This window comes from Lepisma saccharinum, chromosome 26 (genome assembly GCF_977018435.1).
Source record: "Lepisma saccharinum chromosome 26, izLepSacc3.1, whole genome shotgun sequence".
NCBI lineage: Eukaryota > Metazoa > Arthropoda > Insecta > Zygentoma > Lepismatidae > Lepisma > Lepisma saccharinum.
The window spans coordinates 26164710-26184717 of NC_139254.1; the positions used below are offsets into that span (position 1 = coordinate 26164710).

The 20008-nt window shown below is 34.2% G+C and overlaps 1 protein-coding gene across 1 annotated transcript in view; it reads right to left on the minus strand.

The window, feature by feature from the left end:
- Nucleotides 1–20008, minus strand: part of LOC145979600 (uncharacterized) — a 279253-nt gene continuing 259245 nt past the window's right edge. The window contains exons 23-31 of the mRNA XM_083112566.1: nt 17678–17796; nt 13776–13959; nt 10153–10455; nt 7319–7557; nt 6686–6758; nt 6028–6239; nt 2302–2507; nt 610–745; nt 1–390 (exon numbers count right to left, since the gene is read on the minus strand). Coding sequence (XP_082968692.1) covers nt 202–390; nt 610–745; nt 2302–2507; nt 6028–6239; nt 6686–6758; nt 7319–7557; nt 10153–10455; nt 13776–13959; nt 17678–17796 — 1661 coding nt within the window. The 3' untranslated portion in view covers nt 1–201. The remainder of the gene's footprint in view (nt 391–609; nt 746–2301; nt 2508–6027; nt 6240–6685; nt 6759–7318; nt 7558–10152; nt 10456–13775; nt 13960–17677; nt 17797–20008) is intronic.

Below are 20008 nucleotides of genomic sequence, written 5' to 3' on the forward strand. Positions count from 1 at the left end.
ACTTTTTAACCTTATTTATTAGACATTGGAAATACAAATTAAAATATGAAAATAGCCCAGCAACATACAAAGAAGAAATATAGTTTTACATTCAAAATGATTATTAAATAAGTAGATTATTTTAAGAATATTTGTGAATATCATTGAAAAATTATGATTATATTACTACAAGAAACTATTACTTCATAAAATGACATATTTTTAACCAGTAAAGAAAGGTTCACTCTCTGCATATCCAACGGCATATGCCCCATCATATTCCAAGACAACAGCAAATCCAACACGATAAACAGAATCAGTTTTGAGAGGAGGATCTTGAAATATACCAACACTGCTTCTTGAGGAATTGCCTGAACCAAGAACTACCATCTGGTTGTTTTCTAATGTATCCTGAAACGGAGCAGTTTACTTTCTATTAGCACTTGAATTGAAAGGTTTCACAATGTTAATAAATGTTACCTCTGAAACAAGTAGGTACTTATGTTTAATAATGTAACAAGAGTAGCATATCCACATGATTTGTAACAATATATTTGTACATATGTTATACATAGTTATTTTATATATTTAGACAATATTCTTGTTTAACTAGAAAATAAATTAGCTTACCTGATTCAATTTTTGTGCTATGTAAAATGGTGTATCTACCATCCTCTGCAATTGCTCCATGACTATGTCTGAGTTTATTTGTGTATCTGGAAGACTGCCTTTAGTGCCATCATTGAGTACAATGACTAGGTAATGACTAGAAAAGCCAATTAAATATATTCAGTTTTATGCACCACATATATATTTCCAGTCATAAAATTTTAATATCAGCAAAATGGTTTCGTGTGAAGGTATTAGCTATTAAAATAAAATAATTATGAAGCTAAAACATGAATCAAAGTTTATTTCCACCTCTCAATTAGGGATAATAATTTAATGGAACTAATTGTATGTTTAATATGTTATTAAAAATAAGAAAATTGTTTCAGCTGTGTTAACTTCTTACTATCCATCTTCTTTCTTGAAACATAAATGTACAAGGCTTGTCCGGAAAGTAAAGATACAAACACATTTGCACATTAGGGGAAGAATGTGTACCAAAGTTGGCAACACTGGCAGTAACCGTGATCAATACGACGAGGATTCGGAGTGACTTGTCAGTGCTGCGCTGAGTCTTGTGCGAGGAACACGCGTTGGAAATGCCAGCGGCGATACCGAATCCCACCAAGTGCAATGTGTGCACCGTGATCAGGTTTTTGCAGGCACAAGGAAAGCGTCCATCGGAGATCCACCGAGAAATTGTGACTGTGTAGGGAAACGTAATGAATCGACAAAATGTGGCGAAATGGTACAGTGCCTTCGCAGAAGGTCGACGTGATGTTCATGATGAAGAGAGATGTGGGAGGCCGCCCATGATCACTGACGACCTTCGCAATCATATTGAAGCAGAGGTGCATGCGAATAGGTGGGTGACAATTCGAGAATTGTGTGTGATGTTTCCTGACAGTTCAAAAACCACTATTCATGAAGTTGTGAGTGGGTTAGGGTACAGAAAGTTGTGTGCACGCTGGGTCCCAAAACATTTGACTGGTGAACACAAAACAAAACGACTGGGATATGAACTGGACTTTCTTACTCTCTGAAGAGGGAGATGCATTCCTGGACTCCATTGTGACAGGTGATGAAACATACGCCTGAATAATGCATTAATAAGAATAGAATGACTTCTAATGAGGGAGGGAAGGGAAATGAGTTGGCCCATATTTGATGTAATTATACTTGGGCCAAGCTAACATCCAGCACCAATTCACAGTGTAGAAGTGTTGTGTTAAGAAAATCCTGTTTCCATGGTGGTTGCAGAGGAGGAATTCCAAGGTTGCTGCTTGTTGCACAAACACGCAGGCAGATGTAGGCCTAATCAGCTGTTTGACTGCAAGTTTCATCATGGAAAATGGGGCAATAACATGTCATTGTCAGAGAGGCGGGTCCAATACCAGGAGAAAGCTAGGCTCAACTCTAATATAAATGCTTGACACTATTTCTATTATATTGTATGTGTTTGGGACTACTCAATGAAAGACAGGAACAAAATTATCCATGAAAGTCAAGATAATTTAACTGAGAAAATGATTCAACTTCAAAAACTGGAATTGCAAATCCATAAAACCAAACCCATTACTTAGTTGATATCTTTTGATGAACTGTTAATTTTTAGTTACACTGAAAAATATTTATAAGGTAGTTACTTTGTGGCTATAAGTAAAATTATATGTAATCTAATCTGATTCCATTCTTATACATTTGCATACTCACCTTACAAGCTCCTTCAGTGATTCAAGTGGACTAAGTGTAACCTCAAACATTATGCTTGAATCCCCATGTTTCGTAATACCAGAAGGTTTCTGGAGTGTTGGTATAGGAGGGTGCGTAGAGACACTGAGCTGCACTGGCTGCCCCATCATAACTGTTTTAGCAGACACACTAATGGAGTATGTAGAAGCTGGGTTCAAATCAGTAAACTGGAAAATAAAAATAGAATTTGTGTAATAGACAAAAACCTAATTGATATTTGGATACACTTTATTGTGAAATCTAATTCATGAATTGATATCTGATATACAACACAATCAAGATGAGACACAACCTCAGACACACTCACAAATTAAGGAGGAAAGAAGTCTGTTTTCTCATCTCACTTCCCATTTGCCTAAGTGTTGCCATATCTAAAACTTCTCTCTTGTTTCAATATTAAAAAAACTCAACAAATTTGAATATTATCATTATTTGCTTATTTTGTTTCGCTTTTCTGCCACTTTTAACTAATTGCAAATGATATGGTGAAATTAATGAAGGAACAATTGTAAAGAACTCCCATGCCCATGCTGGGATTTGAACCTGGGATCCTTGGTGCTGTAGTGATTAAATACAAACACTTGGCACTGAATAAAGTTGAAGACGATGTATTAAAGAATTCTGCACAGTTTGGCAACACGGGAGAAGAGTACATGACAAGGAGCTGATCCGATTGCTAGCTTATGGCTGAAACCTAAATAACAGCACTGGAAGGGTCTCTCTTCTTGGTTGAGTTTTTGCATGAATATTTATATTATGTCATCAATATACAGAGAGCTAATATATTCAAGTACAAATGTAGACATATACATTTTCCACTCTCTCACTTTTCCTCTCTTTCCTCCTATTATTCTCATTTATCTCCCTCTATCATTCTCACTACTGAATGTCTACTTTTTTATTTTTCTCTCCTTGTCTAAATGCTTGTCATTTTCTGCAATTCTTCTCTTGCACATGTGTTCTTTTCTTCCTACTTTCTCTTTTCCTCTCACCCCTCACCCTCACTTCATCTTTACCCTAATTCTTTCTTTCTCTTTTCTCTATGTCTTCAACCTCTTTTCCTCTGGTGCAGGTTTTCCCCACGTCCTACTTTTTCTCTGCTTGGGTGCACCTCCATCTCTCTGTCTCTTTCTACTAACTACTTTTCTATGGGTCCCACACCATAGCTGTGCTGTAAGGCATCAACCTTTGGGTCAGGCTATGGGATGTGCACTCATTCAAGTCTCCTGGGGTGAAGCGTAACAACTTTTCTCCTGAGATTCCGGCCAGTGTATGGGACTGGTGGCCACCCACCATAGTGAGGAAATTGGGGAGCTATAATGAGTAGTGTAACAGTCATGGAAACTGACAACTACGACTGGGGGTTCATTGTGCTGAACACACATCACTCCATAACTGGATCGATGATCGCCCACCTCTGCTGAGGAATATGAGAGTGAAGCCAGCAGTCGGTAGGCCCTGGCCCTCACAGGCTGTTGCATCATAGTTCTAATTATCTACTTTTCTATGAACTGATTTGTTCTCTCTTTTTCCAAAAATCACAAATGCTTAATTCTTTAGTTCTTGAGGAGGGCATATCAGTGGACAGGTAAAATTTATGTAGGCAGCTGCTCACCCTACCCATCTTTGGAGCCATGATGAGATAAAGTTTTCAAAACCAGCAAAGAGGGGTAATTTGACTAACCACATGCTAACCACATGTAACCAGAGAAAAGCCACTGGCAGGCCCTGGACCCGAATGAGATGGTGCACTATGGAGATTTTTCTATTAGTTCACTGGACCAGTATTTTGAGAATTTATGTGCATTGATAGGGTTTTAATCCATACTATCTGAAAAAAAAAAGTTGTTCTGAGGATCAGAGAGAATGTGTTCCTTTGGAAAGTGATGTTAGTATGACAAGAGCCTTGATAATATCTAATGAAGATTACTTGATGGTGATGAACTATTATTTATAAAATTCACGCAACTACAATATCTTATATTTTAGTTCAAAAGTTTCTAAGACACTAATTTGTATGTGACGTCAATTGTTCTCTCCCATAAATAGAGTTGGACGGATACAGAGTAACTTATATTGGATTGATATTATATAAGTATGAAACAATGTTTGAAAATAACAAATTATTTGTACATTTAAAGGTACACTTACTGTTTCAGTAATTATATCTGTAACTAGTTACATATTTCTTTTAAATTGAATAACTGTAATTGAGATTACTTTTTCAGTAACTAGTAATGATATCAACAGTTACTTTTACAATTACATTGCTATACATTTTAACAAGTGAACATAATAATTGTTTACAGAAAATGGAAATATAATGTTAATATTCATACATATTTATATTATGAGCAAATCTTTTATCATTACATATACTTAAATATAAATGTATATTTCAATTATCTTTGCTCTATATTCACACATATACATGAGTTTTTAATTTCATGTAATAATTTAATGTACCTTTTATGAGTTATAGATTATTTGGGATAAAGTAGCTGTAAAGGGAACTTAAAGGTAAAAAAAGGTAAAGTGCTCCCCTGTGCTTAGCACCATGCCATGAAGGCGTATAGGGGGTGTGAGGGTAATGCCCCATACTTTCTTGATCCGGTCATGAGTGGGGGTGATGTGTACCCCCAGGTACCCATGTCATTCGATGCTGGGTGGGTGCCGAGGCTGCTTCCAACGTTAGAAAAGTTCCCGGATTTGAACTGGCCGGGGATCGAACCTGGGACCTTTAGCATGGTAGTCAGATGCGTTACCGACTGAGCCACCGTGGCCACGGTAAGTATGGGAACTTGGGAGTTACTTTTTACAGTAATAGTAACTACAACTAACTTTTCAGAAATGAGTAATTTTAACTATAACTGAGCTCCTTTGCAGCAAAGAAACAGTCGCAGTTCATTTTAAAAAGTTTAAATTTTCCAAAAACTGGTTGAGAATCAAAGTTTTGCCTTTTTTACTCTGATAGATGTTAATGCAGTGATAGTTTTACATGTACATAAGGTTTTCATTGCCTGGTTAGTACCACAGAAGCACACAAAATCTTGTTTATTACCCAAAAAACCTGCAAACCTGAATATTAAACCACACATGGACAGTGGCAGATCCAGAGAGTTCTTTCTTGTAGACATTTACTAAAGATCCCACTGGACAGATTCATAATTGTCAAAAACTATATTTCAGTCATATTTTACAATTTTGTTCATACTATCCCTAACAAATCACTACAGCTGATAATGGAACCAAGACCATTTATTCCAGCACCGGGTAGTAACATAAAGCAAGCAATATGTTATTTGGTACTTACTTTTCGGATGCAAAATTATAATGTTTATGAGTTACTTTTTTCCGTGCCTTACCCTAACCCTACATTTTATTAGAATAGCATTACTAGGCATTTGCTTTATGGAAAATTACAAAAAGAAAATATGACTCTGCTGAAGAGTTTTCTATGCCACTTGCACAATAATTCAAAAAATCTACATGGGCTGCAATTAGTTTTTAATCAATTTGTAACTTCAACCTGGTACGGTACAAGTCTGCATATTGTCATGAAAGTACTATATTTTTGTTGACCAAAATTGTTAATAGCTTACTCAAGCCTGTGTTGCATTGGCCCATCCCTAAATCTGCTCTTGCACACAGGAAATGAATTCAAAGCAAACACATGTATGAACTCACTTCATATTGATAACTTGGCCTTTCATCCGTCACTGGATATTCCTTAATAGGGAAATATGCACAGCAACTTGAAGCATCATAAGAGTCTATCTCATCTAAGTTAATTAGAAATGATCTAAGTCTTCCATTTGCAAGGTCAGGATAATCCCATTCGACTGTTATAGATGTTGAATTTCTAGACACGAGATGTAGCTCTTGTGGTTTGCTTGGAGCTGCAAAGTGAACAATGGTATTAATACAAATAATGTTCAAATTCGGATGAGTTGGAATTGATTCTGTGGTGTATAGTGTATTACTACTGTAGTCTTGATTGTATCAATGTAGAAGCAAATACTTCAAAATGTGTAACAATTGTGTTTATTTTTCTGCATAGTGCATAAATATTCATTACTCAATTGTTATTTAACAAAATAATTTAATAACCTTATGAAAAGTGTATGTATTATCTAACATTAAAAAAATACAGATTTTTTAAACAAAGAAAATTCTGCAGAATATGCTTTGAACTAGAAATTATAATGTGCAGTGGGATGCACAAGTATTGCTCGATATTGATACGAAAGCTTGAGAAAGGAAAGGCATATGTAAAAAGTGAGCATTACCTATGTTCAAACATTTTGATTGGTGCCCTTAATCCGTCAATGAAAAAATAACCTACCTCCCTCCTTTGTTACAGAAACAAGAGTAACTTGTTCACCATCTTCAGCAACTTCCGTATTTCTGGCTGAGACCTTTAAAGATTCAAAATGGGATTATTTTACTTTGTTTAATATTTTAAACAATTTTATTAACATTAAGAGTATAAAAATTCAAAGAGGAAAATCAATGAAAATATTCAATAACCAATAGAATACCAACTAATCATATGCGAAAAATATATTCTTAGCTTTATGTAATTAAAACTTGGGAATAAACTCACCTGATATCAATATATCAACAGTGAAGGAGGAGAAGTGTAACCTATATCAAGTCAAATAATGGCGCATCGATTACAAAAGACATAGGGAAAACTTAGAAAATAAATAAACATTTGCCAAATGTGAGTTTTTACATGAGATATATAGAGTGATAATTAATACCAATGAGCCTCAGAAAACATGCTAGTCCATTATCTTTGTTACATAAAATATCTAAAAAATACACCAGACCAGTAACATTACTTATAAATGAACATTTACTTTTCAAGTAGCAGTAAAAGTAAATAAAATGACATGGAAATCTCTTTACAAAATTTATTTTTCCTGAACACAACATGAATTTAGTTTGGTAATAGCAGCAGAAATAAACTTACGGTTACCACATACTCCTCTTCAGGTGTTAATGATGATAAAGTGTGACAATACATATTGTTCCACAGTGAACATGGTTGAGGAGGAATTACAACAGTCAACATATCCCCATCGCTCTCCTTGTGGTAGGTAATTTTGAAAGATTCAAGGTTCCCAAATACTTGCTTTGGTTTTCTCCATCTTACTCCTAGCATTCTGCGACCTTTCTTGTAAACAGCTAGGTTTTCAACTGGCCCTGGTGCTAATGTTAGAATTAAAAGAAATACATTAAGCACAAAATACATTCTTTTTTTTTTTTTTAGTACTGACATTGATTACATAGCACATGGTGATTAACATTATTTTCTTACACCATGTAAGCTTCTATGAATATTTTAATCTCACTTATGAACTCTCTTGAATATTATTCCATAACAATATCTACTATAGTGTAAATTCTATGCACACATGTATATGAAAGTTATATTATCAAATACGGGTACCATGCGCATACACTCCAGTACAGCAAGGGCAGCAGTGTTGGCCCACAGCATAACAGTTACAAAATTACTTTTTTTACTTTTGGTTTCTCATTATTTATTCCCTGTTACCTAAAGAGAATCAACTTGCAAGCCTCCAAGCCCCAAGGTTCTTCCTTTTTTGATATGGGGCCATACACACTCTCTTGTGGCATGTTGACAAAATATCTTCAACACACCACCCTGGCCAGGCTGTAGACTACACCAGAAAGGGCATGAAAAACCAACAGGCGACCTTGAAGGATCCAATGGGAGGGTACGTCACATGGAGTGACATGTCATTTTCCAATTGGTAAGGGCTCAAAGAAAGCCAGAGTGCCATCGGTACAGGGTGGCCGCGGTGGCTCAGTCGGTAACGCGTCTGACTACCATGCTAAAGGTCCCGGGTTCGATCCCTGGCCGGTTCAATCCGGGACCTTTTCTAACGGTGGAAGCGGCTCCGGCACCCACCCAGCGTCGAATAACATGGGTACCTGGGGAAACCCTGGGGGGTAAAGGCAGTCAGGTGCATGATGCTGATCACATCACCCCCACTCATGACCGGATCAAGAAAGTGTGGGGCATTACCCCCACACCCCCCATACGCCTTCATGGCATGGTGCTATGCACAGGGGAGCACTTTTTTACTTTACCATCGGTACAGTCTGTTGATGTCCTCAGTGTTGCAAACTGCACAATTAAGTGTCCATGTGCACTGTATACTGCCAGCATTGTAGCATATCCACCAAGCTAGTTACAATTTATATTTTTAAATAAACGATAAAGTTTCAAAGCACAGGAGAATCACAAGAATATGATTGCTGGCATATGTATGACATATTCTATGTAATGATAAACTTTTCAGAGCGTTAGGTCTGTTAAGAGTTTTACCAACTCGCTCGCTGCAGTCACACTTTTTTTCAAGAGCTTTGCAAGGTTCAAAGTTGCTGTTTTTCGGGCGTGTGAATTTCTATTTGTTTTGTTTGCTTTTGAACACATTTCTCTCTCTCTCTCTCTCTCTTTCTGAGTGAGAGTGTTGTGAAAGTGTAGAGTGGGCATCAAACTCCAGATATTCCTGAAATGTGCCAGCTGAGTTCAAATAAATGAACAACTGCATCAAGACATTCATCTTTCCCCTCAGAGACGTTAAGGAAACAGTATCAGGTAGAGTGCTCATTTTGTTAAGTATAACGTACCATGTAGAAGCAACAAATTCTTGGTTTTCTTATTTTTTTGGGATCTGCTTCCCCAATGGAAAATGTCACCGCATGCCACTGTGTACTGATTTCCCTGTGTGTACAATTTTAATGTTACAGTATTATGGAGACAATCTAAACCCTAATTACAGTATTAGCTGTGGCCCTGGTGTATGCAGGGGTGGGAGAGCTGATGGGGCTACAGCCCCTCCCAAAATTTTGAGAAAATCAATATTTTCAAATAAAAACAGTAAAGAACCGAAGGAAAAACTAATGCAGTAAATGCAAACCCAACTTAAAAGGACTCCAATTATCAGTTTTGTCTTTGAGCAACTTTTAAAACTAAGATTTAAAAAAGCAATTATGAAATACTTTCTTGTATGTAATGCCTATCCTCTAGAATGCAGCAATCTAATAACAATATTAATACTAAAAAAATCCTGCATACACCAGTGGCTATGGACTCTGTTGTATCAATTGTGTGTGTGAGTGTGTGTGTGTGTGTGTGTGTGTGTGTGTGTGTGTGTGTGGGTGCCTGAGTGTGTGTGCATGCCCGTGCGTGCATGGTAAGGTGGGTATGAGGGGAATGTTAGTACATCATTTTCACTACAATTTGTAATGGAATCTTTGAACTATAATACATGGCTTAAGAGTGACACAGAAAAGAGGGGTAAGTAATGAAATTTCTAATGTTGTTAGAAACATTTAGGCACTGGTATGTTACTACATTAGAGAGAAATTTATTGAAGGGATTCAAGAAAGTTAAAAAAAATCTTCAAGGTTATGCTGAAAATTATGTACATATAGCTAAAACTATAAAACTATAGCACCTTGAATGCTGAGCATGTAGAATGATTTATCAATCAGAAAAATCAGAAATTTGTGAGAGCTCAAACACAAAGATAAATCATTGTTGTGTGCAATCATTGGACTATATCTTCTTAATTTTAAAACATGAAATATATATTTTTAACTTTGGTGACTACTCTCACCATCCATGTTGGAAGTTCTTATACACATGAAATCGATGGTGAGAGTGGTCACTGAAATTAATCAAATTAAATAAACAGGTACATGGATCCATAAGCACATTTCATGTCTTTATTAATTAAATGTGATAGTTTACTAACTTGGCACACTTACTTGTGGCTCTTGTGCTGACTGGGATTATAAGAGGAAAGTTCACATTCCAACCACCAGACGTCACTAGGAACACTTTCACTTCATAATCTGTATGAGGAGTAAGGCCACTGAAAGTTGCTGAGGTATAATCTGTATATCCACTAACAACAGGAACATTCTGGTCAGCCAGTGAGAGTTCATACCTATAGCCATATAGGAAGCCATTCAAATCTGAGCAATTCTCTGGAGGGCCCCAAAAAACAGTGATACTTGAATTTGTTCCTTCAATATGCTTTTCACTTATGGAAGGTTGGATGTTAGGAACTATAAGAACAAAGTAATTATATGCAAAGTACAAAATGAAGTGAATATATTTATCACAGAGTAATTCTAGAATGAGAGTTGATCAGTGTGATACCACATGTTATTAATAAATAAACAAATATGACTACAAACAAAATGATATCTCACACTTATTTTTTTACTTATCAAAAATGGTATACATAAAATACAATTGTTACTGTATCATTGGCTGCAAAATTAGGCATATGCACAGAAATGAACTAGTGCTATAGACAGGCAAAGTAAAAAAAAATTAAGAAATACTGATAATAATGATACTGTAATAATGTTCAGAGTGCAGCACTGCCTAGTCAAATGTTTAACCCTTCCCCAAAAGCAAAACAGACATTCAACATCTCTTATGACAACTCTTGATGCCATTTGTGTACCACTTACATTATAAGAACATACACTGCGTAATGAGGACATATATTGCCATAAACCTCCAAAATAATCCATTTGTGTTAAGGTGCCTTGGAATCATTGTGGCAAGCAGATTCTGCAATCTATGTAATTTTGTGTTTCCAAATGTAGAAATGATTTACTTTTGTCTACACAGATTATTACATATTATAAGCTATTTATATGCATCTGTACTTTCTCATTTAATAAAGCTCTGCAAATATGGCAAATATACACCTATTGATTTTGCAAAGGAAAACATTGCTCGACACTATGAGATATTCAACTTCAACATGAAAATTCAATATACTATAATTCTCCTCTTAAGCAGTAATCGGAAGTTGTGTGTTATTTGTAATGGCACTACTGTAGCTAGCTACAAAATTTGTAGCTGTAGCGACACTTCATTTTTAAAATTGTTTCATTACTGTATTTAAATCTGTAAATAAGTAAAGCTGCTGCACAAGTTGTCTTATGTTCCTCTATAAGCTCCATAGTAAAATGGACTTTAGAAGGGCAGACACAGAACAGCCATGAGCTAGGAACGAAACAACATGGCGGATTGTCTTTTGAGTGACCCACTGGCCTCACAACTTCAATTGAATGCAAAGAAATGCTAGAATGCAGAGGGATTATTTTTCTATGGTGTAGTTTTTCTTAAATTGTTGCATAAAACATTCTAGTGGAAAAGTTTGTTATTGAATAATTATTTTATCTAAACAATTCAGATACCTGAATATAAGTTATAATTGTATGGAAATTCAGAAATTCTAGATATCCATCATATTAATGACAATTATCATCCTAGAAAGAGTCGGTGAAAAAATATGCCTTTGGTATATTTTCCTTTCAAAATACTGCCTTCATCTTTGTCTATAAAAATGAAATAAATGATATGTAATCACAAATAATCTACATCCCTGCTGGAAATTTCTACTGTTTTCAGTAGATAAATTCTACTGTTTTTAAATGTCTTCTACTGAAACAACTGAAATGTACTGAAATACTATTGTAGATCTACTGTACAGTGGGATCCATGAGTATTACCATGCAAATTGTGCATGACTATTTTCATTAATTTCTCTCTTACATCCTATGTGTTTTTAACCAATGGTTTTTTTATGTATGGTGGCGCAGAAGTTGTCAACAGCTTGTTTCAAGTTTTCTTTTAATTCTTCAAGCTCTTATTGGGTCAAATAAAGGGCACGAATATGGAAATGGACAATTTGCACAGTAATACTCATGGATTCCACTGTACTGTGAAGTAAGGCTACTGTCCTAAAAGAAAACAATGTAAATAATTATGCATAATACTTACTACAACATATTATAAAATCATTTATTGACTCCAAGAATAGACAAATTAATTCTTGACACCATATTTTCAGTGATTTTCAAGTAAACTGAATTTCTACTGTTTTTTTAATGAATACTAGTGAAGTCAGATATATCTTAATGAATAAGTTACTATAATTCTTTCTTAAGAAATAACTCAACCTTAAAGCAGTTAGTAGTTTGAATACATGATCATATCAGTTCATTTTTTCCAGCATGGAATTTTCATGGTTATTATTATATATGTGTAATGCAATTGCAGAAAGGATCCAATTTTTGATCAACATAGTCAACAGTGTTTGATTATTTTGATTTTTCAAGCATTAAGGTCAGGTCTTCGTTTAAACAATTTTTTTGCCTTTTCTGTGTGAATATGGGAAGAACAATATGTCAATTTATGTATAAAATAGTATGTTTTCAATTTTCTACAAGTGCGTTAACCACAATGAAGCTACACAAACGTGTTCACTTTATTTGATTTATTTGTTGTATGAATGCATTCTTAAGTAGCAAGTTCCACATGCTTTACCATACATTTACTTTAGTTGTTTATAGGATTTTTCCATTGCATTTTCAGTTGTATAGATAAGAAAACTTTCATTACTGACAAGAGTATTGCTTTCAGACAGCAATATACTGAACACAATAAAATATGTTAGTTGTACAATTATATTACTGAAAACATTAAGAGTACAATTTAAATACTGAAGATAGGAGAAACAGTTGGACTACCAAAGACAGTAGAAAACATTAGCAGCACAGTTCACCTACTGAAAACAGTAGAAACAGTTGGGCTACTAAAAACATAGAAAATATTAGTAGTACAGTTCAGCTACTGAAAACAGTAGATGTTTCAAAACACCTATTGATCTAATGAAAATAGTAGACAGAATATTCAGTAGGGATTTATGGAAGACTAACTGTAGCTGTAGCAAAGCTACTTTTAAAATGTAGCATTCTGATCAAGTAGTAACTTCTCAAGTAGATCTTAAGTAGTAACTGATTGGGGACAGAAAATGAAAGAAAATTGAAGAATATTGCTGTAGTATATAATATGATCTGCCTGATTAAATGGTATATGAGGGGCGTATTATAATGATTTACACTTTATTTTTTTCAGGTCCCATGGTTCACCATTCGAGAAGTGAAGACTGGCATATGAAGCTACGAGTCTAGTCTACCAATTGCAGGCAGCAGTTCCCAAAAAGGATTATCGGTGTTCACACAGCAGCACGTTCCGTACATCATTGTCAGCGAACTATTGGACAACATGGAAAGTGACTATAATGGTCAGCGTTGGACAAGTTGGTTTTTATGGAGAGAGGGTGTGACCTATTTCCCACCCATCCCATACACAGGCTGAATCTCATGAAATGTAGTTATGGGGTACCCTAGTAGACTCAAACTTTCATGCATCATATAGCTTAAGCCCAAAGCTTACACCTCAGACCACACAGCCACAGTGCAGGACAATATATATGTATTATAATGAACTTCTTAAATATGACAAAACCAATCATTTTAAAAATATTTTGATCGATCTAACAAAACAAAACATGTCTTACTTGTAGGCTCAACTAATTCTAGTATTCTACTAAATTGTCCCAATTTCCCTGTGAAAGCTGCCACCTTTATTTCATACTGAGCAAGTGGATAGAGTCCATACAAAGTGACAGAGTTCGTTCCAACATTTACATCGCCTGCTGATGATCTGCAAATATGCCTCTTGCACGTTAGTAATTGCAGACACTAGAAAGAAGTGGAAGAAAATATGTACAAAATAGTTATGCCATTTTGCTTTGATTATTAGTAGATACATTATGCAGATGGTTAACTCATTCTCAAATAAAGTGTATTAAAACATCTTCAAAAAATAGAAAAGTTTTCTTCTGGACATGCAAGTAGAATATTTATGTCTTACCAGTACACCCTTAGAATTTCTAATGGAAAATATTAATTGATCATATGTCAGTAAGAATTATATAGTCTTTCTTTCCTATGGATGTAATGAAACTAAATCAAGTATTTAAAGTACACTCATGCTAACAAATAGCCAAAGATCAAAATCCTAAATATTACACCTTCACCAAAGAGACATGATATCGTTTTTAAAAAATGCATTTCATCTTCAGCTAGCAGAGAGCAAGTCAGAAGGATAATGATATGGCATGAGAAACTGTTGGAAACTGTCATAGTTTCTTTTGTGTCAATGTTTTTAAAATAGTATAAGTTATTTTTAAAGCAACTTCTAATGGAATGAAATATATTTGGGAAAGCCATAAAGTAATGCACATCAATTTACAAGATAAAAGGGCATTTGTTACTTATATGAATACTGAAGGGGAAGCAGTGAGAATATAATTACTAATAGATAACTACCCAGGGAAGTTCAGTAATGAATACATTAAATAGTATTATTTCAGACAAAAACATGTTCTGAAAACAATGAATTTAAAAATAAAATCATACTATGACCCACATTTGTAATAACATTACGAGATGTGATGCTACAATTAAAGAACTTTTCAGAAATTCCGACTATGATTCCATAATAGAAGAAAACTTTGATTAAAAAAAAAAAAAAATAAAGACTGAATTCAAATATTTTCAAATGCATATTAATTTTAGATTTTAGTTAAGTTCCTCATCTGAGGAAGACCTGATACAGGGTTGAAACATTACATGTTAAGTGTTAATACATCTTAATAAACTGCCTTGGTCAGCAACTTAGTGTTTCTTTTTTAATATGGAAACAAGGCTTAATTATTTTTCAATATTAATTTGTAAGACACAAGGGAATCGTTGTTATATACCAGTGTTTGGAAACTATTTAATTTTATTGCAGTTACAAGTAACAGTTATGTTTGTGAGGAATTATAAGTAACTCTCAACTATAAAAAAGTTACTTTTACAGTTACTTTAAGATGTTTAAATTCATGATTTTAGAATTTGAAATGTGGGGGAAGGGTTAAAATTGCAAACTCTGTTTCTAACTTGTGTGTCATCCTGGATGCGAAGGTGAAATATTTTTTTTTGTGGAATTTCCTAACGAAGATGGACTTGGTTGCATGTTAAAATTAAAACAACCAAATTAATTTCTAAAATTTAACTTTGGGTAATTCCATGTCAAATCAAGCAAGGAAAAATCAATTTTGGAATTTGATGTTATGGATTTGACTAATTTTTGGTATACGCGTTTCTTATCTGAAATATAGAATTTTTTTATATGATTTTCATGTTGTCGGTTTTTGAGTTATTAAATTTTGAAAATTGACAAAATTGCCCAAAAACAGCTCACTGCTAATACAATTTGCAAGAGACCTGTTTCAACTTCAGGGCTGGGCATGGTCTCATTTTAAAGCTTATGAACAGGGCTTTCATTTAACATACAACATGCTTGGTTTTTGCGAAAATCAAATTTTGGAAGTTGTTCCACAATTTTACTTTACAATTTCCAAGAAACCAAATTTTCAAAAATTTTACACATATTGGTACACATCTACTGAAGGTTCAGTCAAAATTTCAGGTGGAATGTTTTTATATTTTTGAGAAGAGCGGGCCTCTTTCTGAAGTACTTTTTGTCATCTGATGCTGGATCAACACAGGAACTTTTGGAGCCCCCTTCGAGAATCGATCCCAGAACAGTTCGCACTGAAGCCGAGAGCTCCATCTGTTTTGACTACACGAGAGCCAGAAAGAGGATACGAGATCGTAATATAAAGCAGTATCTCTTTGGTATCATATGAAAAGTGAATTCCTTTCAAGGCCATGCGATGATTTAAGTTAACATATTTTACATACCTAACCACATTATAAATACAGAAGCATACCTACCAACTTCATCACTTAAGCTATCATCAGTTTAACATTTTGATGAGTAGTACAAACACATACAGTGTGGGTACCACTGGCTCCTGCTATTATGCAACTCTTTGGTCTTAATGCTACAAATTTTAAAAACCCAATTTTAAGTAGCGGGTATTTAGATTTAAAAAAAACTGAATTTGCCTGCTAACTTCATCAACACAGTAAAAATATTTAACTAATTTGGCTGTTTTTTCTGGTAACGTTTTTCCAAGTCTGGAGTCAGGTGAGGACAAAATTCCCTTCTCTTCGACAAGTTTTTTTTGCTCTCCTTGCTATGTAATTACTAACACCAAACTCCTTTCCAATTTTTCCACATGACCAACTTTTGGGCAAAATAGACAAAATCATGAACCTTTCACTTTTATTTGCAGTTTTAAATCTCAAAGATTTCTGATTCTGAATTGCTACAGTGGCATTCATCTTCATCTTTATCACCTTCTGCATGAAAAATGGATTCGGTATAAGTATTTATTTATTTCTTTATCTATCCTCTGCAATACCTTTTCGAACTCTTTAGTTTCTTCTTACTCACTGGAGACTCAACAAGAGAGATCAAAGAGGCATTCAAGTTGCTGAACTCTGTATCAACATCCATATATTCTGAATCTTGGTTACTGCAACTAGGAACAGCATTATCATCTCGTCTGGAACGATAGCCTGCTTTTCCTTCCCCAATTGCAGTCTACAGGAAGTGCAAATTTTCGTGTTTTCTTCAATTCCCAAATTTAAAGAAACCATCCAAGCTACCACATTCCTCAGATCTTTACTACACCAGTGTCCCTTTTGATTCAAAGGATTACAACAGTAAATGGACCACTTCTTGCCATCCATATAAAGATTTATTTTTAAAAAAATTTAAAAAACACTAATAAGCAAGTTTCAAACAATTTACAGCACAGAAGTTAACTGACATGTACACACTCTGACAGCTACACCACAACTGATCCAGTTGAACAAAGAAGCATAGGAGATAAGGAATATACAAGCAAACTGCAGGAAAGGGATGACTCACACTTGACCTTTAACTGTCTCTCACACATGATACCAAAGATATACCACCTTGAAATTTTGACTGAACCTTCAGTAGATGTGCACCAATATGTGTAAAATTTTTGAATATTTCGTTTTTTGGAAATTGTAAAATAAAATTTTGAAATATCTTTCAAAATTTGATTTTCCAAAAATCCAAGAATGTTGTATATAACAAATGAAAGCCTTCTTCATAAGCTTTAAAATGAGAACATGCCCAGCCCTGTAGTTGAAACAGGTCTCTTGCAAATTGTATTTAAAGTTTCAGTGGTGAGCAGTTTTTGGGCAATTTTGTCAATTTTCAAATTTCAATAACTCACAAACTGGCAACGTGAATAATAATAAAAATATATTTTCTATATTTCAGATGATAAGAAACATGTATACCAAAATTTAGCCAAATCAATGATAAAAAAGCTTTTTGAACTGGTTGATTTGACATGGAATTTACCCCTTTGCTAATACTATGAGGTTGCGCTAATCATAAGTAAAGGGAAAGAAATGTCAAGCAATTTTAAAATGGTGATTTACAAGAGTGTTTAATTTTTTGTAGTTTAATGATGCTACAAACCTGGTATGATACTTGATAATATGTTATGTCTCCACCAAGATATGCTGGAGGATCCCAGTGAATTTGAAAGTCCTTCCATGATCTTTTAAGCACACGTAAGTTGGTTACACGGGAAGATGCTAGGAGAAAAATGTGAAAAGAAATATTATTAGAAAGTAATATTTATATCTGTAAATGTTCTGACTATTTCCTTATCATTATTCTTAATGGTGTGCATTGGTTGTTGTACAGTATGCACACCATAATAATCATATAATGATAATCTTTATTCATCCGTTGACCCATTTTTCATGGGTATGGATTTCGTCAGATACATGAAAATAAAATATAAGCTATGGTATGCAGGCTATTACAGTATAAGAACAAACATTTTTACATGCTGCATATATGTGATAAAGAAGCTTACATATTGTACATTATATTCTCAATATTATAGACAATGATAAACATATATACTTGTAGAATATATAGTACATGCATGATTTATTAAAATAAGGGATACATTATTCCTTCTATGACATTATTGAATTTCTTTGTATACTTGATACTTGTACCCAGTCTAATTTATAGTTCAACTAGCTGAATACTCGGCATTGCCCAGGTATTTATTTATCCCAATCTTCTATTAGACAGGAAAATAATGAATTCTAACTATAGTGTAAAATGGAACTAATTTTATTTACAGGTATTTAAAAGTATAAGTACAGTATTCAAATTACTATAAAGTAAAATCTTTTACAAATTCATTATATTATTAATTTAACTCAAAACCTGATTATAAACATTTTTAGTTTCATCTCCAGGAGCAATAATAAATAAATTCTTTGGTGAACCTACCCTTGAGTAAGCAACATAAAGTTGTCCTTGGAAGAAACATGGCGATTTTAAATCCACTCCACAGTACTTTATAGCTTAATAGCTTAGCGACTCCGAAAACTATGCATTCAACACTAATTTAGGTCATTTTTTACATTTTATTTTTCACCCCCTCTCATCCCTCCTCCCGATAGGTGATGAACTTGGAGTTGAATTTCATTCAAAGTGTCACTATTCATCTTAGCGACCCCGAAAACTATGGATTCTACACTAATATTGGTCATTTTTGATTAATTTTACATGTTACCCCTTCCCATCCCCAGCCCTAGGGGTGCTAGGGGTGGCTTACCCCAACAATATTTCTTTCCAGATTGTAAGTCATATGTGTACCAAGTTTGGTTGAAATTGCTCCACGCGTTCGAGAGTTATGCCGGAACAAACATACATTGATACACACATACATACATACATACATTTTTATATATTAGAAAATGTCTGTGAGGTATTTTTTAATTATCTGCAATTTTCTTTAAGGGAGTGGTATTTTGTAGCCAAGAGGGAAGGTTGTTGTGGAATATTAAACCTAAAGAATGTGGTGATCTGTCTGTCAGAGTTAATCTATTAGTCTGGATATGGAAGTTTTGACTTTGTCTTGTATTATGTCCATGAATTCATTTGTATCTAAAATGTGTTTTGTCATTAAGTGCATAGATAATAGATTTATAAGCATACAGTGAGTTTAAAGTCATAATTTGTTTTTGCGAAAGGCAATTCTGCATGAAGATCTGAAAGTTATTTGGCATATAAGTCTAACAGACTTTTTCTGTAGTACATATACTCTTTTTGTATGTATGTGAGCTGCTCCTCCCCAAGCTGTAATACAGTATTCTAAGTGAGTATACATAAGACCATGATAAAGATTCATATTGATTTTCTTGATATTATGTTGTGAAAGGATTTTCAGCAGATAAAGATATTTGGTGAGTTTATCACAGATATAGTCAGTATGACATGCCCAATTTAATTTATCATCAATGATCAATCCTAGAAATATTACATGGTTCATTTTCATCTAAGTAAACCGTCAAGTTATCAAAGTTCTTCTTGTTGCCAGGTTATCTACATGCTCAATTTGAGTGCATTGTATTTGTTCAGAAAGAAATGACTTAATTAAGTTAAGTGTGCCACCTCGTATACCTAAACTATATAGTTTATGCATAACTGTGTTGTGGTTGAGAGAGTCAAACGCAGCTGGAATTTTCTATTGGTTCCAATTGAAATTTCAATTGGATTGAATTGGTTTCAATTGGAATGAATCGGATTCTATTGGATGCCTAATATAGCTATTGGAATGTATGGTTTCAATCAAAATCTCAATTGAAACCAATTGGAAAATCAATACAATTTCCAATTGGTGAATTGTATCCAATTGTAAGTTTGTATATATTGTAGAATTAACATGTTATAAATTCATTTATTGACCCAACATTTCCTGTGATTTAGAAGTTCATTGGA